The sequence below is a fragment of the Callospermophilus lateralis genome, chromosome 5, assembly GCF_048772815.1.
Source record: "Callospermophilus lateralis isolate mCalLat2 chromosome 5, mCalLat2.hap1, whole genome shotgun sequence".
Taxonomy (NCBI): Eukaryota; Metazoa; Chordata; class Mammalia; order Rodentia; family Sciuridae; genus Callospermophilus; species Callospermophilus lateralis.
Genome location: NC_135309.1, coordinates 35533433 through 35555503, shown reverse-complemented (window position 1 = coordinate 35555503; position 22071 = coordinate 35533433). Strand labels below are relative to the sequence as shown.

General features: G+C 35.8%; 1 protein-coding gene across 1 annotated transcript in view; it reads right to left on the bottom strand.

Annotated features, from left to right (window-relative positions):
* Positions 1-22071, bottom strand: part of Rad50 (RAD50 double strand break repair protein) — a 103294-nt gene that overhangs the window by 5778 nt on the left and 75445 nt on the right. Inside the window, exons 22-23 of the mRNA XM_076856448.2 lie at positions 1365-1450; positions 692-834 (exon numbers count right to left, since the gene is read on the bottom strand). Of these exons, the coding sequence (XP_076712563.2) occupies positions 692-834; positions 1365-1450 (229 nt within the window). The remainder of the gene's footprint in view (positions 1-691; positions 835-1364; positions 1451-22071) is intronic.

The window sequence follows — 22071 nt, the reverse complement described above, 5'->3', positions numbered from 1 at the left end:
TCTTTAAAATATCTTTCTTCTTTGTGATTTTGCTCTGTGCTCCATATCCAAGCAGGGCTGTCCTCCCAGAGACTTCATGTGGAGCCAGCTGGCCTGACCTGACAACTGTGTCTTGTGTATGTGGTGCTAGTGACAGAAACCCCTGTGGGCATCAAGACAACTGAATGACAAGAGCCCTCTTTTTGAGGTCTGTGGGTCCAGAAGCTAGGCTAGGGTGGTAGAAGGTTGGTTCTATATGGGGGCTACTTTCTCATTTACTGGAATGTCTCATCTGGCTCAGCCTAGAATCTGGCTTGTTAACACTACTATGATTAATAGTATAGTTACTATTACTAATATAATTAATATTAATTTTGAATTTTTACTTCTCCGAAATGAGAATATGTCTTACAGTTGTAAGTATCTTTTTCTTTCTTGGTAGCACATTAAAGAGTAGTAGATAAGGCAGTGAGTGACCTTACTCTGAGAAGGAATGCTGTGAAATGATAATGGGTTCAGCCTCTTTCTCTACACAAGCCTATCCTGAGACCCTTCAGGCCCTTCTCTTAAAAGCCACTATACAGAATGCTGCAGGAAATGTTGGTTGGCATTAGGAGAGGGTAACCACAGATGCTGAAAAGAGCTTCCTACCATCAAGGACAGCCCTGGGTGCTTTCTGGTACTCTTCCTGTCAGACTTCCGAGATACTTGCCTTTTGTCCGGCACTGCATCGTCCTCGCATGTCCAAGGCTGTGTCTCCCTTCAGCATCACCACTCGGTAGTTATAATTCCGTCTTTTATCAGAAGCTGATATATTTTCATCAGCATCAGATCGTATTTCTATGTATTCAATATCTGATGCAGAAAGAAAAATACTTTAGTGTAAAATACTTTACCCTCTGTAGCCTTTTGTCATTTTCTACATCAAGTAAGCCTAGGAGAAACACATGAAGCTGATTTCTGGGGAAAATACTGGCTGATTTTGAACTTATTTCTCTGGCTAGGAAGATTTAAGATCCTGGCAGTCTGGCTAGAAGCAATTTGGATAACTCAACCCCTCTGCTGCTTCTCTAAGAGTTTCCTTGGGCAGGTTTTCTTCTTATCGCATCAGGGTTTATCTCTATCTACACTTCAATAGAACCTATTATGTCATCAGCTAAATATCATGCCTACTGCAGCCAAGGATGTAAGTCCTATCAGGCTTTGGAATAGAAAACTTTGCATTTTCTTTTTGCTATGTTTCAAGATAAGATTTCTTAGAAAATCTCAAAGAGATGTTCAGAAAGGGGTCCAAGGAGGTAATACTTGCACAATGAGAGGTCATATGGGGAGAAATTATGAAGAAGGCTTTGTGAAGAGTGTTTGTGACACACCATGTTAATTACCTTGTCCACGATAGGTACTTCGCCAAAGATCACGAATAATTTTATTGATTTCTTCCATTTTCATACTGTGAAATTTCATTATTGCTCTGGAAAGAGAGGCCATTGGTACTTTAATGGAACAATAATATGTACTACTATATATAACAGATGTCTAATTATTTGTACTAATGTATGTCAAAATATATAATAATTATATATAATAATACAAATAACATAATATCATGAAATAATTCCTAAAACTCTGAGTTACAAAAACAGAATATGAAAAAGAAGCTGGGCACAAAACATGCCTATAATTCCAGCAGCATGGGAGGCTGAGGCAGAAGGATCACGAGTTTAAAGACAGGCTTAGCAATGGCTAGGTGTTGAGCAACTCGTGAGACCCTGACTCTAAATAAAATACAAAATAGGGCTGGGGATGTGGCTCAGTGGTTAAGCACCCCTGAGTTCAATCCCCGGTACCAAACCAACCAACCAACAACCAACAAACAAAAAACCCCAAAACAAAACAAAACAAAAGAACTAGAAAAAAATAAATAGGACCAAAACCTTGCTGTTCCACTAGTATTGAATCTAGGAAACTACTTCCTGGTTCCTCTTCTCTTATTATTAAGGTTTACCAAAAGCCAGGCCCCTTGTGCTGCTTCTATTCCTCAGGTCTGTGAATTTTTTTCCAACTAGAAGGAGGCTCTTCTAAATCACAGAGGGTGATTTAGAAGCTTAAATCAAAATTTTATTTTGCCTTCCTAATTACAGATTCAGAAATCCTAATTCTAAATGAGTGCATTAACTTCCATTTGGTTCTGGCATGTCCCTGCCCCCAAATTTCTTTTAAGATAGTAGTTCCTAAACACTAAAAAGAAGAATGTTTGCAAAAATAAAAGTAGCCTGTCAAAAACCTCTTATAGTCCTTTTATAGTCACCTTTCATCAAAAAGACCTTAGGTTCTTTGGAAGCAGGTTTATGAACTAATAAATGTCACTCTGATGATTAAAAGGCAAACATCACTGCCATCACCATACAAAGGATGTGAGGCGGACTTACTTCCATTTGCAGGCCTCTTATCTGATATATACAAAAAAAGAAACTGAACGTAATGCTACTGCCTCTGCAAAATCATTTCATGATCTCTTGGTTCACCAGCAAAAGAGAAAGAAATGACTCAACGTAAATACATTTTAAATATCAGATGAGGGATTATTGAAGTAGTGAACCCTGGAAAAAAAACATATTCTGCTTCTTGATGAGAATGCAACAAGTCTCCATTTTCTACTTTATGCTACTTTCAAAAAGACAGATAAGCTGGGGGTTGGTGGCACATGTCTGTAATCCAAGCTATGTGGGAGGCTGAAACAGGAGGATTACAAGTTCAAGGCCAGCCTTGGCAATTTAACAAGAATCTGTCTCAAAATAAAAATGGAGGCTGGAAATGTAGCTCAGGGGTAGAGCATTTGCCTAGATGCATGGGGCCCTGGGTTCAATCCCTAATATTGAAAAAAAGGAAAGAAAAGAAAAAAAAAAGAGAGATAAAACATCTAAGAATTTCCTAAAAAGTCAAAATAAAAAAATCACACACTATGCTTGGGCCAATTGTATAAAAAAGACTGTCTTTCCATAGCATTGTGCATTATGATCCTGATTTTTCAAAGAACTTTTTTTTTTTTTAAGATTTTTTTTTTTTAAGAGAGAGAGAGAGAATTTGTTTTTAATATTTATTTTGTAGTTTTCGGTGGGTACAACATCTTTATTTTATTTTTATGTGGTGCTGAGGATTGAACCCAGTGCCCCGCGCATGCCAGGTGAGTGCGCTACCGCTTGAGTCACATCCCAGCCCCTCAAAGAACTTTTTTTTAAAAAAAGTTATTTTTTCCATTCGAGTTAAAAATCTTCAATAATTAATGTAAGCAAGCATGCCCAATGTGGAAAACAAATTCCAGGTAGAGCAGGAGTGTCCAAGGCACACAGTCTATCCTGATCCTTTGTAGAGCAGAGGTGGTGCATTATTCCAGCCAGGTAGGTCTGCCAAGACACAAAATCTAGACCCACCAGGGGTGTGTCAGAGGGAGCTGAATGTCTGCCACTGTTGGCTGGATCATAAGTTAATCTTTATGTCCTCCATCTTTCTATGGAGGTTATACAACCATACTGTGCAACAGTTGGAGATGACTAAGATAAAATCAACCTAATGGAATAACAATAATAGTGGTTATTACTGATGGACATTTATCTGAGCCACAACAATGCTAAATGGCCACATCATCTCATTGGATCTTGACAACAATACCAGGAGTTAGATTTTTATCTCCACTTACCATTAATAAATGGAAAAATTAATAAGTTGTTTTAGATCAGAGAAAAGTGGGCATGATATTAACAGTCTTTGATTATGGTAGCAAAAATTGAACAGGTAGTGAATATTTCATCTTTTAAAGTTACCAGCCTCAGATTTATGAGTATTATCAAATCCTTAAGACAGACCTAGCTCCCAACCATCTATATAAAGTATTAAACAGCAAGGAAAAACATAAGTGAAGAGAGGTCAAAAGAAGTTCAGGCCTATTATGTGTATGAAAATAAAAAGAAACACTCTAAAATAAAACAAAATTTAGTGAGGGTAATATAAAGAACACATGACCATGTGGTATTTGTCCCAAGAAAGCAAGAATAGTACAACATAAAAAAATGATTTTAATAGATGTCAAAGAAGCTTTTGATATAATGCAACATCGAGTTTTGATTAAAAATCTTCAATAAGAGAAAAAATAGAAAATTTCCTTAACTTGATAAAATTCCTTTCTCAGGTACCTATGGCAAGCTACCAATTTAATTTAAAATATAAATTTTATATTTATATTCCTTGTACAGCTAAGAACTAGAGAAAAATGCTCACTATTATGGCCACTCTAAAATGATGTCCTGGGGATCTCTAACAGTTTATTTAAGTAAGACAATGAAAAGAAACGAGGCATAAATGACGGGGGTGGAGGGCTATCATTGTTTTTACAAGTGATACAATTGTATACTTAGGAAATCCAAGAAAGTCAACTAAAAAATTAAGACTAATAAATAAATACACAAAATTAATAGTTTTAGTATTCTAATAGCTAACAACATTATAAGTGACAATCAAAAAACAGGGATCCTATTCAAATAGCAATAGAAACTATAAAATACATAAAAATCCAGCAATAAAGTATATAATCTAGAAGAAAAAGCCATAAAATATTATAATAGGACAAAAACTTGATTTAAGAGACTTTTAGTAAAAGGTCCAAAATGGGAGACTCAATATTGCAAAGGTATGTATTCTCCCCAAGTAATACATAAATAAAAGGCAATCCAAACAGAAATCCCAAAAGTAAAAAAAAAAAAAAAAAATTAATAGAACCCACAGTATGATTCTAAAATTCTAAGAAACAATGCAAAAGAATAAAATTTTGGTAATAAGAATAAAACAGTTGGTAGAGCCAGGCCTGTAATCCCAGCAGCTGGGGAGACAGAGGCAGAAGGATCACAAATTCAAAGTCAGCTTCAGCAACTTAAGCAGCTTATCAAAGTCAGCCTCAGCAAGGCTCTAAGCAGCTTATCAAGACCCTGTCTCAAATATAAAAAGAATAGAAAACTGACTGGAGATGTGGTTCAGTGGTTAAGTACCCCTGGGTTAAATCCCCGATACCAAAAAAACAACAATTGGTAGACAAGAAGAAAATCCAGAAATAAGTCTAATACATATAAAACTTTTGTAATGACATTTCAAACCAACTAAAAAACTTTCAACATGGCTGGAAAAAAGAAAAAAAATAAAATGCTATAACTACTCTTCATCAAAACCCAAAATAAAACTCAAAAAAGAAAATGATTAAATGTTAAAGTAAGCTGGATGTAGTGGCACAGGTCTGTAAAAGCTGTATTATTCAAGAGGCTCTCTTGAGCCCAGGAATTTGGGCCCAGCCTGGACAACAAGTTAGAACCCATCTTAAAGAAAAAGAAGGAAAGAAAAAAAGTAAAACTACCAGAAGAAAACATTTCTATAATTTTAGATTGGGAAGACTTTTCTAATTAAGGCACAGAATTAAGAAGCCATAAATAAGAAGACTAAAGATTTGACTATGTAAAAATTAAAAGTCACAAATGACACCATAAAGAAAGTTAAAAGAAATTTAACCTCACTAAAAAGGAGGAAAATGTAAATTACAGTGAAAGCATTTTTTTGTGTGCAAAAGACTAGCAAAAACCAAAATGGCCAATAATAATAGGCAGACTTGGAAACGATCACTTTCATATATTACTGGTGGAAAAATAAATTTAATAAATGTTTTTGGAAGGCAATTAGGCATTAACAAGTTAAAAATGTACATACTCCCTGACCCAGTAACTTCAGCTATCTTTCTGGTATATCTGCATAAGTGTGCAAAGATACACACTGCAGCAAAATTGGTAGTAGCCAACTTTTAAAAGCTTCCTCGTATGTCCATCAATAGTTAAATAAGGTAGGTAATATCCATTTAGATTATGAAACCATTAAAAGTGATGAGGTATTGGGCTGGGGATGTGGCTCAAGTGGTAACGCGCTCGCCTGACATGCGCCGGATGCCGGGTTCGATCCTCAGCACCACATAAAAATAAAATAAAGATGTTGTGTCCACCGAAAACTGAACAATAAATATTTAAAAAATTCTCTCTGTCTCTCTTTCTTCTCTCTCTCTTAAAAAAAAGTGATGAGGTACTAAAATATATGAATATAAATGAATTGTGTTAAATGAAAAAGGATAACAGAAAAACGTGATACCATTCACCTAAAAACAAAACAGATATATTTGAATACTACAAGTAAAGACACTGTGAGGGAAATGAAAATACGTCACTGATGTAATACTGAAGTGATGAATAAACAGCAGACACTGTCATGGAAATAAAGCTAAGTCTAGTCTGAAGTGTGTCCTATGATTTGCATAGTCATGAAGTATGGGGAGGCAGAAATTATCTGTAATACAAAGCTGAATGTGTTTAGTGGTACAAAGTGTTGTGGAGTACAAAGGAAGGAAAAAATATCTGTTTGGAAAGGGTTTCATCAAGGCAGTATTTTGAAGAGGAGAAGTGGCATAGGAAAATGTGGTGTGCCTTAACGGAACAAAACTATTCAGAGTTTGCTTAGGAACACAGTGAACAATGAGAGCTAAAAATGGGAAGAGCCAGGTATGGAATTGTTTCCTAAAATGAAAGGAATAGGGACTGCCACCTTTTGGAAGCTTAACCTGGTAGAAACAGAAGAGAGTGTATGTAGGGGTGTAAGGAGTGGTAAGAGATCAGAGGTAGAGGAGGCTACCAGTGATAGGGAAGAGTTAGGCTGAGGCCTTGGAAAGAGCAGCTGTGAAACAGTACCATGTCAAGAACCCTATGGGACCTGACTGCTGACTGACAGTGGACCAATTAACTTCACACACATTGAACACGTGATTTTTTTTTTTTTTTTTTTGGCTGGGGATTGAACCCAGGGCCTCACAGATGGTAAGCAAATGCTGTCCCACTGAATTACATCCTGGCTTCTGTAGGTATTTAGTATTCAATACCTTAAAGATTAACCATAAAAGTCTATGACCTTCTCCTGAAGCAAAGATTTGAATTTCCTGGGCTAGATACTGTTGGAGGCAAGTAGTTACCTCACATATATCAGCCCCCACACGGCAGTGTGCACATCTCTCAGTTAATTACACATACTACTCATGTGAAGTGCTATGCTTTTTTGTGTGTGTGTGTGAAACCTGGTTCCCAAAAGAAAGCAAGAAGCTCTATTATCTATGAAAATAATGGTTTATAAATTACTTTAGTCTTATATTTAAATACTCATTAAGAGTCTAAAAAAGATTTCATTAAGAATTCTGCAAAAATATATTGCATTTGCTGAGGACACATATTGGTTTTAGTGGCATTTATAATTCTGGTGATCTATGAAAGTCTTAGGATGTGATCCCCACAAATGACAAAGGTCTAATATGTTTCCTGTTTAAAAGGAGGCATCAAGAGGCCAGAAAGACAAAAAGACACATGCCAGTGAAACTATTCTATGTGATCTATACTGGTAGATAAACGCCATTGGATATTTATCAAAACTCACAGAACATATACTATCAAGAGTGAACTAATGCAAACAATGGATTTGGATTATGGTATGTCAACATAGGTTCACAGAGCATAACAAATGTATCACTGATGTAGGATACTACTAATGTGTGAGGTCAGGGAGCACATGGGAAATCTCTACTTTTTTGTCGGCTCAATTCAATTTTGCTGTTAATCTAAAATTGCTCTAATAAAGTCTATTAAAACAACAACAGGCTGGGGATGAAGCTTAGTGGTAGAGCACTTGCCTATGTATATGAGGCCACAGGTTTGAATCTCAGAACTGTAAAACAAAGCACAACACAGACATGTGCCAGTGGTGGAGCTATTTCCATCTATGTCCCTTTACCTTCTGTATGCAGACATGCCCTTTACCTTTAAATGCCTAGATGACTCTATTATTCTTTACATCTCTTTCAACCAGAGCTTCTGCCCCAGCATCAAGAAAATTTTCCCTTTGGTTCTAAACTTTGGTATCCAATGCTTCCCATACTTAGCCTTTAAGGGAAAGCTTTTCAGAGCCTCTGAGTTACCTTCTTCCTAAGCATACATGGCTTCCAGCCTCATGTCACAATTGAAGCAGCATAGTAAGCCTACCCAGGAAAGCAGTTAGAGTAATAGAAATCAAACCTCAGCTCACTTATGCTAGGCAAGTGCTCTACCACTGAGCTGCCCTTTTAAATTTTTTTTTTTTTTTGAGACAGGATCTTGGTAGGTTGTCCAGGCTGGCCTTGAACTTGCGATCCTTCTGCCTCAGTCTCCCAACTGGCTGGGATTACAGAAGTGCAGGCTCACACCCACCTAGGGTTCTTGTTCCTGCTGTGAAGACCACTTTTCTGGCCATCTCAGAACTTAGCCTTTAGTATGGAACTGAATGCCTAAGACACACCATGAGAGAGCAAGTTTCTAAGGGGTTAGAACAGCATCACCCAAACAGACCAAGACCTCACCTTTTAGAAGACCTGTCCAGCTCTTACTTCTTTCCATACTTAAACCATCTTCAAGGCTCAAGGTACTGAGAAGATTGGCTAAACTGTGCAAAATGTGACCTGATGCTCAAAATCAGAAGTGCGTAAGAAAAGTGAATCTTGACTGGATTTCCCTGTAGTCTCAAAGCTATCTCACAGACTAGAACATTATCTGAAAAGGCCAAACACCTATGAACTTTTTTCCTAATAAACATTAATTCTGAAGTATGATTAAAAAATACATAATGAAAAATTAAACAAGTTGGAAAAAAGCAGTAAATATTATATTTACAAAAGTCATTTTCCAACAATATATTATCTTTATCCTTGTATTTAAAATTGTTTCAAACTCTGAGATATGCAGGTTGCTGAAAAACTGGCTATGATTATTATTCCTTATTACGGTTGCTATGCTTCCCTGCTGCCCTAGAACTTAGCACTGGGGGACTGTCTTGCTTCCCTACATCTGGGTCAGTGAAAGCCCTCTTGTATAAGGAAAATGGTATCATAACAATTTTGTTCCAACTTACTAGTGACTTTTCTTATTTAGCAAAATTCAAAATCCCTAATTTGCCAATTTTAAATTGTACATTTAAAAGGAAAGTGACTCTTTCAAGATAAAACCCTGCAAAGTACTAATTTCCTGTGGCTAGACTCTTAAACATAAGTTTTTCAAATTTAGACAATGTTACAACCTTTATTGCAAAATAAAGGTTTGGTTAAAATAACATTCAGAAGATATGAATTCCCAATGGCTATCTTTTCATTTTGTAATCTACCCTCTGTAGGATACTACTAATGTGAAATCTTACTGTACCCATAGTCTGGACAAGAATGATGGCCACAAAATGACCTCTGAATAAAGACCTCAATTCAAAGCTCTCCCTGAATGCAGGGACCCATGCTCCAGCCTTATAGAAAGATGGCTGCCTCAGACACAAAACTGTCAAAGTTGCATGTTTCTCTGAGTCTCAGAAGTAGTATGACCTAATATGCAATGTTCCATATCTAGGAAAAAATGTGTAGAATATTTTGGGCATAGGGTAGAACATTATATCCTTTATTGATAATATTGATAACATTCCAAAATCATTTAAGTGGATGCATTCTATGAGGTAATACATTCTAAATGATGCATGTTTTCCTCTTTTCGTCTGCTGTGTCTCTGACCATTGCCAATGCTTCTACTTAGTGATGTTTTTAGATGATTACTAATAACAGATGGTAATCAGCTTTTCTTGAAAATGCACTGCTAATTTCCTGTGTTACCTTAAATAGACAACTGAATGCAACAATTACACTGACAGTATGCCTTATTCTAAGATGTGAAACAATAAGGGAAATTTTAGACCTTACTTTCTTCTGGGGAAGAAGGCAAATTTAGGCTCATAGTATAAACCTTGAGAAGTCCACTGTTTGCAAGTATAAGCCCACAAAGACACTGTTTTGGGGAAATTTGTACTACTTCTTTTCTTTTCATTTAGAAGAATCCATCTGATTACCAGATAACAGATTTCAGCAAACAGCCCAGCTTTGTTCCTTAAGCTGGCCAAAATTGCTGGAAAGCATAGTAAAAGGAAACTGATTTTGCTGCAGAATACAATACTTATAACTGAATTTAAAACAAAACCAACTTTGCCTACCCAACTCAGTTCACTATTGCTTAAAGTCATTAACAATCTCCATTTTGTCAAATTCAAGGGTCAAGTCTTAGTCTTTATCTTATTCAACCTCTCAATAGCAATTTTTTTTTTTTTTTTTTTTTTTTTTTTGCAGTGCTGGGAATTGAACACAGAGACTGGCATGCTAGGCAAGTGCTTCACTAATGAGTGACACCCCCAGCCCCTAATTAGATTCTTGAAATATTTTCTTTCCACTTGGTTTTCAATATCCTGCACCTTTAAAAGTATTTTACCATCTCATTAGCAATAATTTACTATATTTACTGATTTATCTGTAAATATAGTGAACCTTTACTTCCCTTATCTGTCTACTCATTTGTAATCTCATTCCATGATTTTAAATGCCACATTTATGCCAATGATTCCCAAGTTTCTCTCCCCTGAACTCTAGACTGAATTATATATCCAACTGCTTGTTGACTTCTCTACTTAGAAGAAGTCTATAGACACCTCAAACTTAAGTGTCTGACATACAATTCTTCATTCCCTCCCAAATTCTTTCCGTTTCAAGAATGGCAACTTGTTTCCCTAATGCTTTGCTGCTCAAGTAAAAATATGGTACACGTAATCTTTGATTTTCCTTTCCTTCTCTACATTCAATTCAGAAGCAAGGCCTGTCTACTCTATCCCCAGAACAAATCCTGAGTCCATCACTTCTCTCCATTTCTATTACTACAACCCAAGTCCCTGCCATCTCCTAGGGTGCCATAGCAGTCTTCCTCACGCTCCTTAGAATGTGTTTTTTACATAGCAGCCAGTACCATTTCTTCAAATTATCAACTGGATTATATTACTTTCCTGCCTTAACCCCTCTAGTGACTTCCAAGTCTATTTACAATGAAACCAGACTGTTTTCCAAGGCTACACAAGCTATGACATACTCCATCAGTAATCCACCTCTGATTCTCTTCGACTACACTTCCCTTCTTCCTGTTCCTTGAACATGTCCTGTTCATACTGGTCTTGGGACCACTATATTACATACTTTACCCCTGGAGCACATGCTCCCTGAATTTTGTTATCTTGCTCTCTCACATCAGTTAGGTCCCAACTTAGATGTCACATTCTCAGAGAGTGTCTTACCTTAGAAAAACCTTCAAATAGCTCCTCAGTTATTCTCATAAACACCTACCATCATTGTTATTTTCTTAATTTTCTGTTTCTTCATTCCTATTTGCTTACTTATATCCAGAATAGTATCAAGCAATGATATAAGCACTCAAAATCCTAATATAATGAAATATATATTTATATATGGATATGCCTCACTGAACTGTTATAAAACATGTGAAAATTAGTTGATTCTGTGGCTATAAATCAGGAAGTATGAATTAAGTATGAATTAAATAATAAGTATGAAAAAAGTATGAATTTACTTATTTCATACTTTTTTATTATATAAAAATTACTTTTTAAGAGGTTATAAAATGGGCTACCATGGTAGCATCTTGGCAGGGGAGGAGGCACAACTCTTAGGTCTGAGACCTAATTTTATGTCTGCCATTTGGTTGTGCAATCTTGGGCAGTCTACTTAATCTCGCCAATAAATACTTATTTTTTACAGGGTAGACATAGCAATTAAATTAGATTATGGCAAGCACACAGTAAATATTCAATTAATATTAGTGTCTCCTTTGCATAGCCAACTTTGGGACAATTAAACTTTAAGAAAATTCAAATAGGAACAAAAGAAATCTATATTTACTTCCAGTGGAGTTCATTAGTGCTATTAAAGAATACAGTTTAAGAACTTACATTAAAGAATGTGAAAGCAAGAGAAGAAAAAGTAAAGGAAAGGTGTGGGGAAGAGCAGGGCTCTCATGAAAATCAAAGGAAGGTCAGTAGACCAAAGGAAAGGGAGCAGGGGGAAGAAGGGAGGAAGGAAGTGCTGAGGAGTGATATTGGACAAATTATATTGTTATATCATGGCATATATGAATATGTAACAACAAATCCCATCATTATGGTCAACTATAATGCATCAACAAAATAATGTGGAAAAAAGAGAACAGCTTTAAAAAGAAAATGGATTAAATACTGAACACAATATTTCCGATAAAATCAATAATCTTTAAGTTTTATAAAAAAGCAGCAGAATCAGAAACTAAGAGGTCATAATCAATATGAAAAAAACCCCTCATATTAAAGAATAGAATATGACAAAGAAAGATGGACTAAACTCAAAACTACCCCTGAATTTTCCTTTTAACTTTCTCCATTCTGAATGCTATTAAGGATTTAAAACCTTCTTTTCCATTTTAAAATAAGGAAATGGAAACTTGGGGTATATAAATAATTTGCTTAATATAACAGAATTCAAATTCAGTTTTAAGGGATAGTACTTTTAACCATGTATTATGGAATTTTGAGGCTTCATGAAGGCAAAAATTTATCAACTTTCACACAAAGTCCACTTCTGCTTTGTAATTCCCTGTTTTGTTTTTCTATCACAACCAATTTAAATTATCTTACCCCATTCAGTAGGTTCTTACTGAGAGAAAACTGTTTTGAATTGTGTTTCTTCAAGTAAACTTAAAAATGTCCTTGTCAGCAGGACCTGGGTCTACCCTTTCTTAGTGTTCAAGTAATGTTTGGTGTGAGTCTTTTGGATTCCTAACAACTATTGCTAAAGAACTAAAGTAAAATGTCTCCTGCAGGCATAGGAGAAGTCTAAAGAAAATTACTGAAGAAAAAATAAAAAAGGAAAAATATGAATATGTGTAGTTTACTGGGCAAGAATTCTTTAATAAGTCTTGCTTATTTCTTGTTCTAAAACCTTAATTTTTACCAATGTTGCAGGATACAAAATCAACACACAAAAATAAGTAATGTTTCTATATACCAATAGCAAATTATGTGAAGAAGAAATCAAGAAAGCGATATTATTTACAACAGCTATGAAAACAAAATCCTAGCAATATATTTCATGAAAGAGGAGAAAAAATCTTTACAAAGAAAACCATAAAACATTTATGAAAGGACACAAGAAAAGTGGGACTATATCCTATGTTAAGAGAATGGAAGAATCAATATTGTTAAAATGTCTGTGCTACCTCAAGAGATCTATAGATTCAATACAATCCCTATCAAAATATTTTAGAACCAGTACAAATTTTCTAAAAATTCATATGGGACCACAAAAATTCCCCAAACAGGCAAAGTAAACTTGAGCAAAAACAACAAAGCTGAAGGCATTTTACCAACTAACTGCAAAATATATTACAAATCTATAATAATTAAAACACCATACAAATGGACCAATGCAACAGAACAGAGAGCTCAGAAGTAAACCCATGCATCTCTAGTCAACTGATCAATAAAGGTGGTAAAAATATGCACTGAGGAGAGGGCAGTCTCTTCGACAGATAGTGCTATCTACCTAGCAAAAAAGGGATATCTATTCATGTTCAGAAGAATGAATCTAGACCTATTCTTATCCTCTACAATAATCAACTCAAAATAGATAAAATAATTAAATGTTAAAGCCTGAAACTATGAAACTACTGATGTTGTAGGGACAGAAGAGGCAAGGCACCGAAGACAGCAGTAAATAATAATAAGATAAATGTAAATAATACATCTATTATGGAAAACTAGTAAGGGGGTGTCTAGCATCTGGAGCGCTGGTATCTTCTTGGCCAGTGGCCAAGTAAAATATGGCAACACGAAAATAGGAAGTTTATCTACATTGAACTCTTTTGCAGAGACTCTTTTGCTGACAGTCCTAAAATCAGTCATGGTGAAGATTTCTGGAGAAGCCCAGTTAAGACTTTCCTTGTGGAGAAAGGGGGTGCCACTTCACTGAAAGAAAACACAGGGGTGTTTTAGGACTCTGAAACAGGCAAGAGATCTACAGATTTTTTAGAATAGATCCCAAAAGCACAGGATACAAAAGCAAAAATAGACAAATGGGAGTACATCAAACTAAAAAGCTTCTGTGCAACAAGGAAGCAAACCACAGAGTGGAGAGACTATCTATGGTATGGAAGAAAATACGTAAAAACTACACAACTGGTTAATACTCAGAAATAGGTACCTAACTCATAGCAAAAACAAAACAAAACAACAACCCCCCCCTAAATCCCCTTAAAAACAAGACAAAAATTTAAAAAATGGTAATGGACCTAAATAGATATTTCTCATAAGACATACAAATGGTCAATGGTGTGCATGAAAAAATGCTCAATACCATTAACATCAGGAAAATGTAAATTAAAAGCATACTCAGACATTACCTCACTCTAGTTAGAATGGCTATTATCAAAAAGACAAAAGATTAGTAAGAATATGGAGAAAAGAAAATCCTTAATAGTGTTGGTGGAAATGTTGATGGAAATTCCATCTATTATGGAAAACAGTATAGAGGTTCCTCAAAAAGTTAAAAACAGAGCTACCATATGATCCAGCAATCCTATTACTGAGTATATTTCCAAAGGAAATGAAATCAATATGTCAAAAGGACATTATGCGCATGTTTATTGCAGTACTACTCATAATAGCTAAGAAATGGAATCAACCTAAGTGTCCATCAACTGATTAAAGAAAATGTGGTGAATACACACAATGGTATACTATTCAGTCATAACAGGATGAGATCCTGTCACTTTCAACAACACAGGTGGAAATGCAGATCGTTATGTTTAGTTAAATAAACCAGACACAGAAAAATGCCATATGATCTCATTCACATGAAAGATAAGAAAGTTGATCTCAAAGAAGCTGAGAATAAAATAGTAGTTACCAAAGACTGGAGAGACAGGGGAGATGGAGGAATGGGGAAAAGTTGGTTAATGGGTACTAAGCTAGAATTAAAAGAAATAAATTCTGGTGTTCTATTGCACAGTATGGTGTCTATAATGATAATATACTGTATGTTTCAAAAAAGCTGAAAGAATGGATTTTGAATGTTTCACCACAAAGAAATGATAACTGTAAGAAGAGTAGGTATGTTTACCCTAATTTGACCATTACACAATATAGGCATGTATCAAACATCACATGAAGTAATCTTTTCATATTCAATAAATATGTACAATTTGTATGTGTCAAAAAATGACAAAACTGGGGCCCACCCGCCAAGTCCAAGAAGTAGGAGCAGAGCAACCCTGACCTGCCTGCCACCTGGCAGGAACAGTGCCACATCTACCAACGCTTGGGCTGGGTCCTCCCACTGGGTACCCCTCCTGCCCCACCTCCCAGCTTCCATCTAGTGACAATAGCCAAGACCTACAAGACCATCATCCAGGTTCCTGCAGGCAAGTTATTGGAAACCTACATGGACACTACAGGATTATAAGGTAGAAACTATAATACTGTGAATCCACACTGCTGGAGAAGAAGACACATGGACAATATGAAGAAACAAGGAAAGAAAAGTGCCCCAAACAAACCAAGCTGCTGCAATAATAGATTCCATTGACAGTACAGTAGATGAAATGTCAGAGAAGGAGTTCAAAATGCACATAATTAAAATGATATGTGAAGCACAGAATGAATTAAGATATCAAATACAGGTAACAACTGACTGCTCCAACAAAGAGATAAGAGAGGAAATACAGGTAGCAAAAGATTACTTCAAGAAAGAGAGACTCTGAAAAAAACAAAACAGAAATCCTTGAAAAGAAGGAAACAATAACCAAATAAAAAAATTCAATAGAAAGCATCAACAACAGACTAGATCACATGGAAGACAGAACCTCAGGCAACAAAGACAAAATATATAATCTTGAAAATAAAGTTGACCACACAGTGAAGATGGTGAGAAACCATGAATAGAACCTTCAAGTTTTATGAGACAACATGAAAAGACCAAATCTAAGACTTATCAGGATAGAGGAAGGCACAGGGATGTAAACCAAAGGAATGCACAATCTCTTCAATGACATAATATCAGAAAACTTCCCAAACACAAAGAATGAATTGGAAAATCAAATATAAGAGGCTTCCAGAACACCAAATGCACAAAATTACAAAAGATTCACACCAAGGCATGTTATAATGAAAATGCCAAGCACAGAATAAGTATAGAATTTTAAAAGCTGCAAGAGAAAAGTTTCAGATTATACATAAGGGGAACCCAATTCGGATCTCAGTAGATTTCTCAACCCAGATCATCAAAGCTAGGAGATCCTGGAACAATATATACCAAGCTCTGAAAGAAAATGCCAACCAAGAATCTTATATCCAACAAAATTAAGTTCAGATTTGAGGATAAAATAAAAACCTTCCATGATACACAAAAATTAAAGGAATATACAGCAAGAAAGCCTGCACTACAGATATTCTCAGAAAAATATTCCATGAGGAGGAAATGAAAAACAACAATAAAAATCAGCAAAGGGAGGAACTACACTAAAGGAAAATCCTATCAAAGAAGACACCAACTCAAATTAAAAACCAAAATAAACCAAAATGACAGGGAATGCAAACCATATCTAAGTTATAACCCTGAATGTCAATGGCCTAAACTCATCAGAAATGCACAGACTGGCAGATTGGATTAAAAAAAAAGAAGAAGATCTGGGCTGGGGTTGTGGTTCAGCAGTAGAGCATTTGCTTAGCGCTCTGGGTTTGATACTCAGCACCACATAAAAAAAGAAGACAGGAAATAATTAAAATCAGAGCTGAAATCAATGAAATTGAAACAAAAGAAACAATTCAAAAAAATTGACAAAATTAAAAGTTGGTTCTTTGAAAAAATAAATAAAATTGATAAACCCTTAGCCATGTTAATGAAGAGAAGCAGACAGAAAACCCAAATTACTAAAATTTGCGATAAGAAACAAAATATCATGATGGACACTACTGAAATACAGAAGATAATTAGAGGGGCTGGGGATGTGGCTCAAGCGGTAGCACGCTCGTCTGGCATGCGTGTGGCCCGGGTTCGATCCTCAGCACCACATACAAACAAAGATGTTGTGCCCGCCGATAACTAAAAAATAAATATTAAAAATTCTCTCTACCTCTCTCTCTCTAAAAAAGAAAAAAAAAGAAGATAATTAGAAACTATTTTGAAAACTTATACTCCAATAAAATAGAAAATCTCAATGACACTGACAAATTTCTAGAGACATATAATATACCCCAAACAAAATAACAATTTAAACAGATAAATTTCAAGCAAGGAAATAGAAGACACCATCAAAAGCCTACAAACCAAGAAAAGCCCAGGACCAGACAGATTCACAGCCAAGTTCTGTAAAATCTTCAAAGAAAAACCAATACCAATACTCTTCAAATTATTCTATGAAATAGAAAAGGAGAGAACCCTTCCAAACTCATTGTATGAGGCTAGCATTACCCTGATACCAAAACCAGACAAAGACATATCAAGGAAAGAAAACTTCAGACCAATATCCTTGATGAACATAGACACAAAAATTCTCAATAAAATCCTGGCCAATCACATACAAAAACGTATTAAAAAGACAGTGCACCATGATCAAGTTGGGGTTCATCCCAGGGATGCAAGGTTGGTTCAATATACAGAAATCAATAAATGTAATACCACATTAATAGACTTAAAGACAAGAATCATGATTATCTCAATAGATGCTGAAAAAGTATTCAATAAAATATAGCACCTCTTTATGTTCAAAACACTAGAAAAACTAGAAATAGCAGGATCAGTGTAACACTGTAAAAGTTACCTATGCTAAGCCCAAGGTCAACATCATTCTAAATAGAGAAAAATTGGAAGCATTCCCTCTAAAAACTGGAACTAGACAGGAATTCCCTCTTTCACCACTTCTATTCAACACAGTCCTTGAAATTCTAGCCAGAGCAACCAGACAGACAAAAGAAATTAAAGGGCTATGCACAGAAAAAGAAGAACTATTACTATTTGCTAATGACCTGATTCTATATTTACAAGTTCCAAAATATTCCACCAGAGAACTTCTAGAATAAATGAATTCAGCATAATAGCAGGATAGAAAATCAATACCCATAAATCAAATGCATTTCTATACATAAATGATGAATCCACTGAAAGAGAAATTAGTAAAACTACCCTATAGCCTCAAAAGAAATAAAATACTTGGGAATGAATCTAACAAAAAAGGTGAAAGACCTCTACAATGACCACTACAGAACACTAAAGAAGGAAACTGAAGAAAACCTTAGAAGATGGAAAGATCTCCCATGCTCTTGGATAGGCAGAGTTAATATTGTCAAAATGGCCATATTACCAAAAGCATTATACAGATTTAATGCAATGCCTATTAAAATCCCAATGACATTCTTCATAGAACTTGAAAAAGCAATCATGAATTTCATTTGGAAATTAAAAGACCTAGAATAGTTAAAGCAATCTTCAGCAAGAAAAGTGAGGCAGGAGGCATCACAATACCAGATCTTAAACTATATTAAAGAGCAATAGTAACAAAAACAGCATGATATTGGCACTAAAATAGACACGTAGGTCTCTGGTACAGAATAGAAGACAGAAATAAACATCACATGAATACAGTTACCTCACACCAAACAAAGGCACCAAAACATACATTGAAGAAAGGAAGGATAGTCTCTTTAATAAATGGTGCTAGGAAAACTGGAAATCCATCTATAGCAAAATGAAATTAAACCTCTCACTCTCACCATGCACAAAGCTCAACTCCAAGTGGATCAAGGACCTGGGAGTTAGACCAGGGACTATGCCTAATAGAAGAAACAGTAGGCCCAAATCTTCATCATGTTGGATTAGGCCCTGACTTCCTTAACAAGACTCCTAAAGCACAAGAAATAAAATCAAGAATCGATAAATGGGATATATTCAGACCAAGAAGCTTCTTCTCAGCAAAAGAAACAATCACTGAGGTGAAAAGAGAGCCTACTGTATGGGAGCAAATTTTTACCACATGCACATTAGACAGAGCACTTATCTCTGGAATATATAAAGAACTCAAAAAGGCTTAATCCCCCCAAAACAAACAACCCAATCAATAAATGGGCTAAGAACTGAACAGATACTTCTCAGGAAAAGATATACAGGCAATCAACAAATACATGAAAAAGTGCTCAACATCTTTAGTAATTAGAGAAATGCAAATCAAAACTACTCTAAGGGCTGGGGATGTGGCTCAAGTGGTAGCACGCTCGCCTGGCATGCATGCGGCCAGGGTTCGATCCTCAGCACCACAAAGATGTTGTGTCCGCCGAAAACAAAAAAAATAAATATTAAAAAATTCTCTCTATCTCTTAAAAAAAAACTACTCTAAGATCTTATCTCACTGTAATCAGAATGGTAGTTATTAAGAATACAAGCAATAATAAGTGTTGGAGAGAATGTGTGGGAAAAGATATGCTCATACATTGTTGGTGGGACTGCAAATTGGTGCAACCACTTTGGAAGCAGTGTGGAGATTCCTCAGAAAAGCTGGAATGGAACCACCATTTGTCCCAGCTATCCCACTCCTCATTCTATACCCGAAAAACTTAAAATCAGCATACCAAAGTGACATAGCCACACCAATAGCTAAATTGAAGAACCAACCTAGATGCCCATCAATAGATGGATGGATTAAGAAACTGTGGTATATATACATAATGAAATATTACTCAGCATTAAAAGAGAATAAAATTATGGCATTTGCAGGTAAATGGATGGAGTTGGAGAGTATTATGCTAAGTGAAGTAAGCAATCTCAAGAAACTAAAGGCTGAATGTTTTCTCTGATTAGTGGATGCTGATCTATGATGGAGGAAGGGCATGAGAAGAATGGAGGAACTTTGGATTGGGCAAAGGGGAGGAGGGAAAGGGGTTATAGAGGTAGGAAAGATGGTGGAATGAGATGGACATCATTACCCTAGGTACATGTATGACTGCATGAATGGTGCATCTCAACACTGTGTACAACCAGAGAACTGAAATATTGTGCTCCATTTGTGTACAATGAATTGAAATGTATTCTGTTATGTACAGCTAAATAGAAAAAATAAAAATAATTTTATTTTATTTTTTTAAACTATATTTATTTATTTATATGTGGTGCTGAGGATAGAACCCAGGGCCTCACACATGCTGCGAGCACTCTACCACTGAGCCACAACCCCAGCCCCCCAAAAATAATTTTTTAAAAATTACAAAACTAGGTGGGCATGGTAGTATACACCTATAATGCCAGTGGCTAAGGAGGCAGGAGGATTACAAGTTCAAAGCCAGCCTCAGCCTCAACATAAAACATAAAAAAGGGCTGAGATGAGGCTCAGTGGTTAAGCCCTCCTAGGTTCAATCCTCAGTACAAAAGAAAAAAAAATTTTTTTTTTTTTGTATTGGATATTCAACCCAGGGGCCTTAACCACTGAGCCACATCCCTAGCTTTTTCAAATTTTTTATTTAAAGACAGGGTCTTGCTAAATTGCTGAGCTGGCTTTGAATTTGCAATCCTCCTATCTCAGATCCCCACCACATCTAAAGAGTCTGAGTTGGAGGCTGAGTTCCAAGTTGATGAGGACAATGTTGTTCCAGGGCCACTCTGAAAGTTAATGTGTTTGACCTGAAGTCAAATAAGTATGTTAAAATATTTAAAGATAAGTACCCAAATCACTGAAGTATAATAAATCATTTACAATCCAAAGAAAGGAAAAAGAAGGAATACAGAATAAATTAATCCTATAAAAAGTAGAAAAGGATTAAAAAAGGGGGCAGAAATAAATCCAGCTCTATTAAGTAATTACAATGAATATGAAAGGAATAAGTTTAGTAAAAGATAAAGATTGGGGGCTGGGGTTGTGGCTCAGTGGTAGAGTGCTTGCCTAGCTTCGGGAGGCCCTGGGTTCATTCCTCAGCACCACATAAAAATAAGTAAATGTGCCTAACTACAACTAAAAAATAAATATTAAAAAAAAAGACTGTCAGACTCAACTAAAAAGTTCTGCCACATACTGGAAATATTAAAAAAGTTGCAGTAATTAAGACCATGTTGGTAATGACACACAGATAGACAAAGTGACTGATGAAAGGAGAACCTAGAACCAAACAATGCACATATGGTATTCTAATATATTACAGAAATAATGTAGCCTATCAATGACAAAAAAATAATGACTTACTATATATATAGAACCAGGACAACTGGTAATTCATAAGAGAAGAAATGAAATCAAATTCCTACCTCATAGCTTACATCTGTACATAAAATTAAATTTAAGGGACTGGGCTGTAGCTCAGTGGCAGAGTGCTTGCCGAGCATGCATGAGGCACTGGGTTCGATCCTTAGCACCACATAAAAATAAACAAAATAGGGGCTGGAGGTGTGGCTCAGTGGTAGAGCACTTGCCTCGCATGCGTGAGGCACTGGGTTCGATCCTTAGCACCACATAAAAATAAATAAAAACAATAAAGTTAAAAAAATAAACAAAATAAAGGCATGCTATCCATCTACAACTTAAAAATATAAAAAAAATAAATTTAAAATTAAATAATTAAATGTACTTAGATATGAAAAGATAAAACTTTAAACTTTTTAGAAGAAAATGAAGGAATAGGGAGATTTCTGAACAAGATATACAAAGAGCTAATAGATAAATTCAATTAGCTTAAAATCAAGTGTCATCAAAAGACAAGTAAAAAGTAAAAGTACAAAGCTTGAATAGATATTTGTAATATATATAATTGTTTATTATTTATTTATTTGGTACCAGGAATTGATTCTGCTGTTGCCAGCCTGAAGTCACCTGGAGATCTTTTTTCTGGGGGCTGCTGCCACGGAAGACACTGCTGCCCTGGATGCAATTGAAGCCGACACTGCTGTTGATCCCTGGAGCTGATCCCTGGAGATCGCCTGGTGACGCTGCCCCCATAGCTGCAATTGTAGCAGCTGCTACAGCCACTGATGTTGCTAACCCAATGCCTGCTGCCAACAACCACCACCACTACTGTTAACACCACGGCCAGGAAGAGTGGAAGAGGACCAGAGAGAGAATGGCTGTGGGA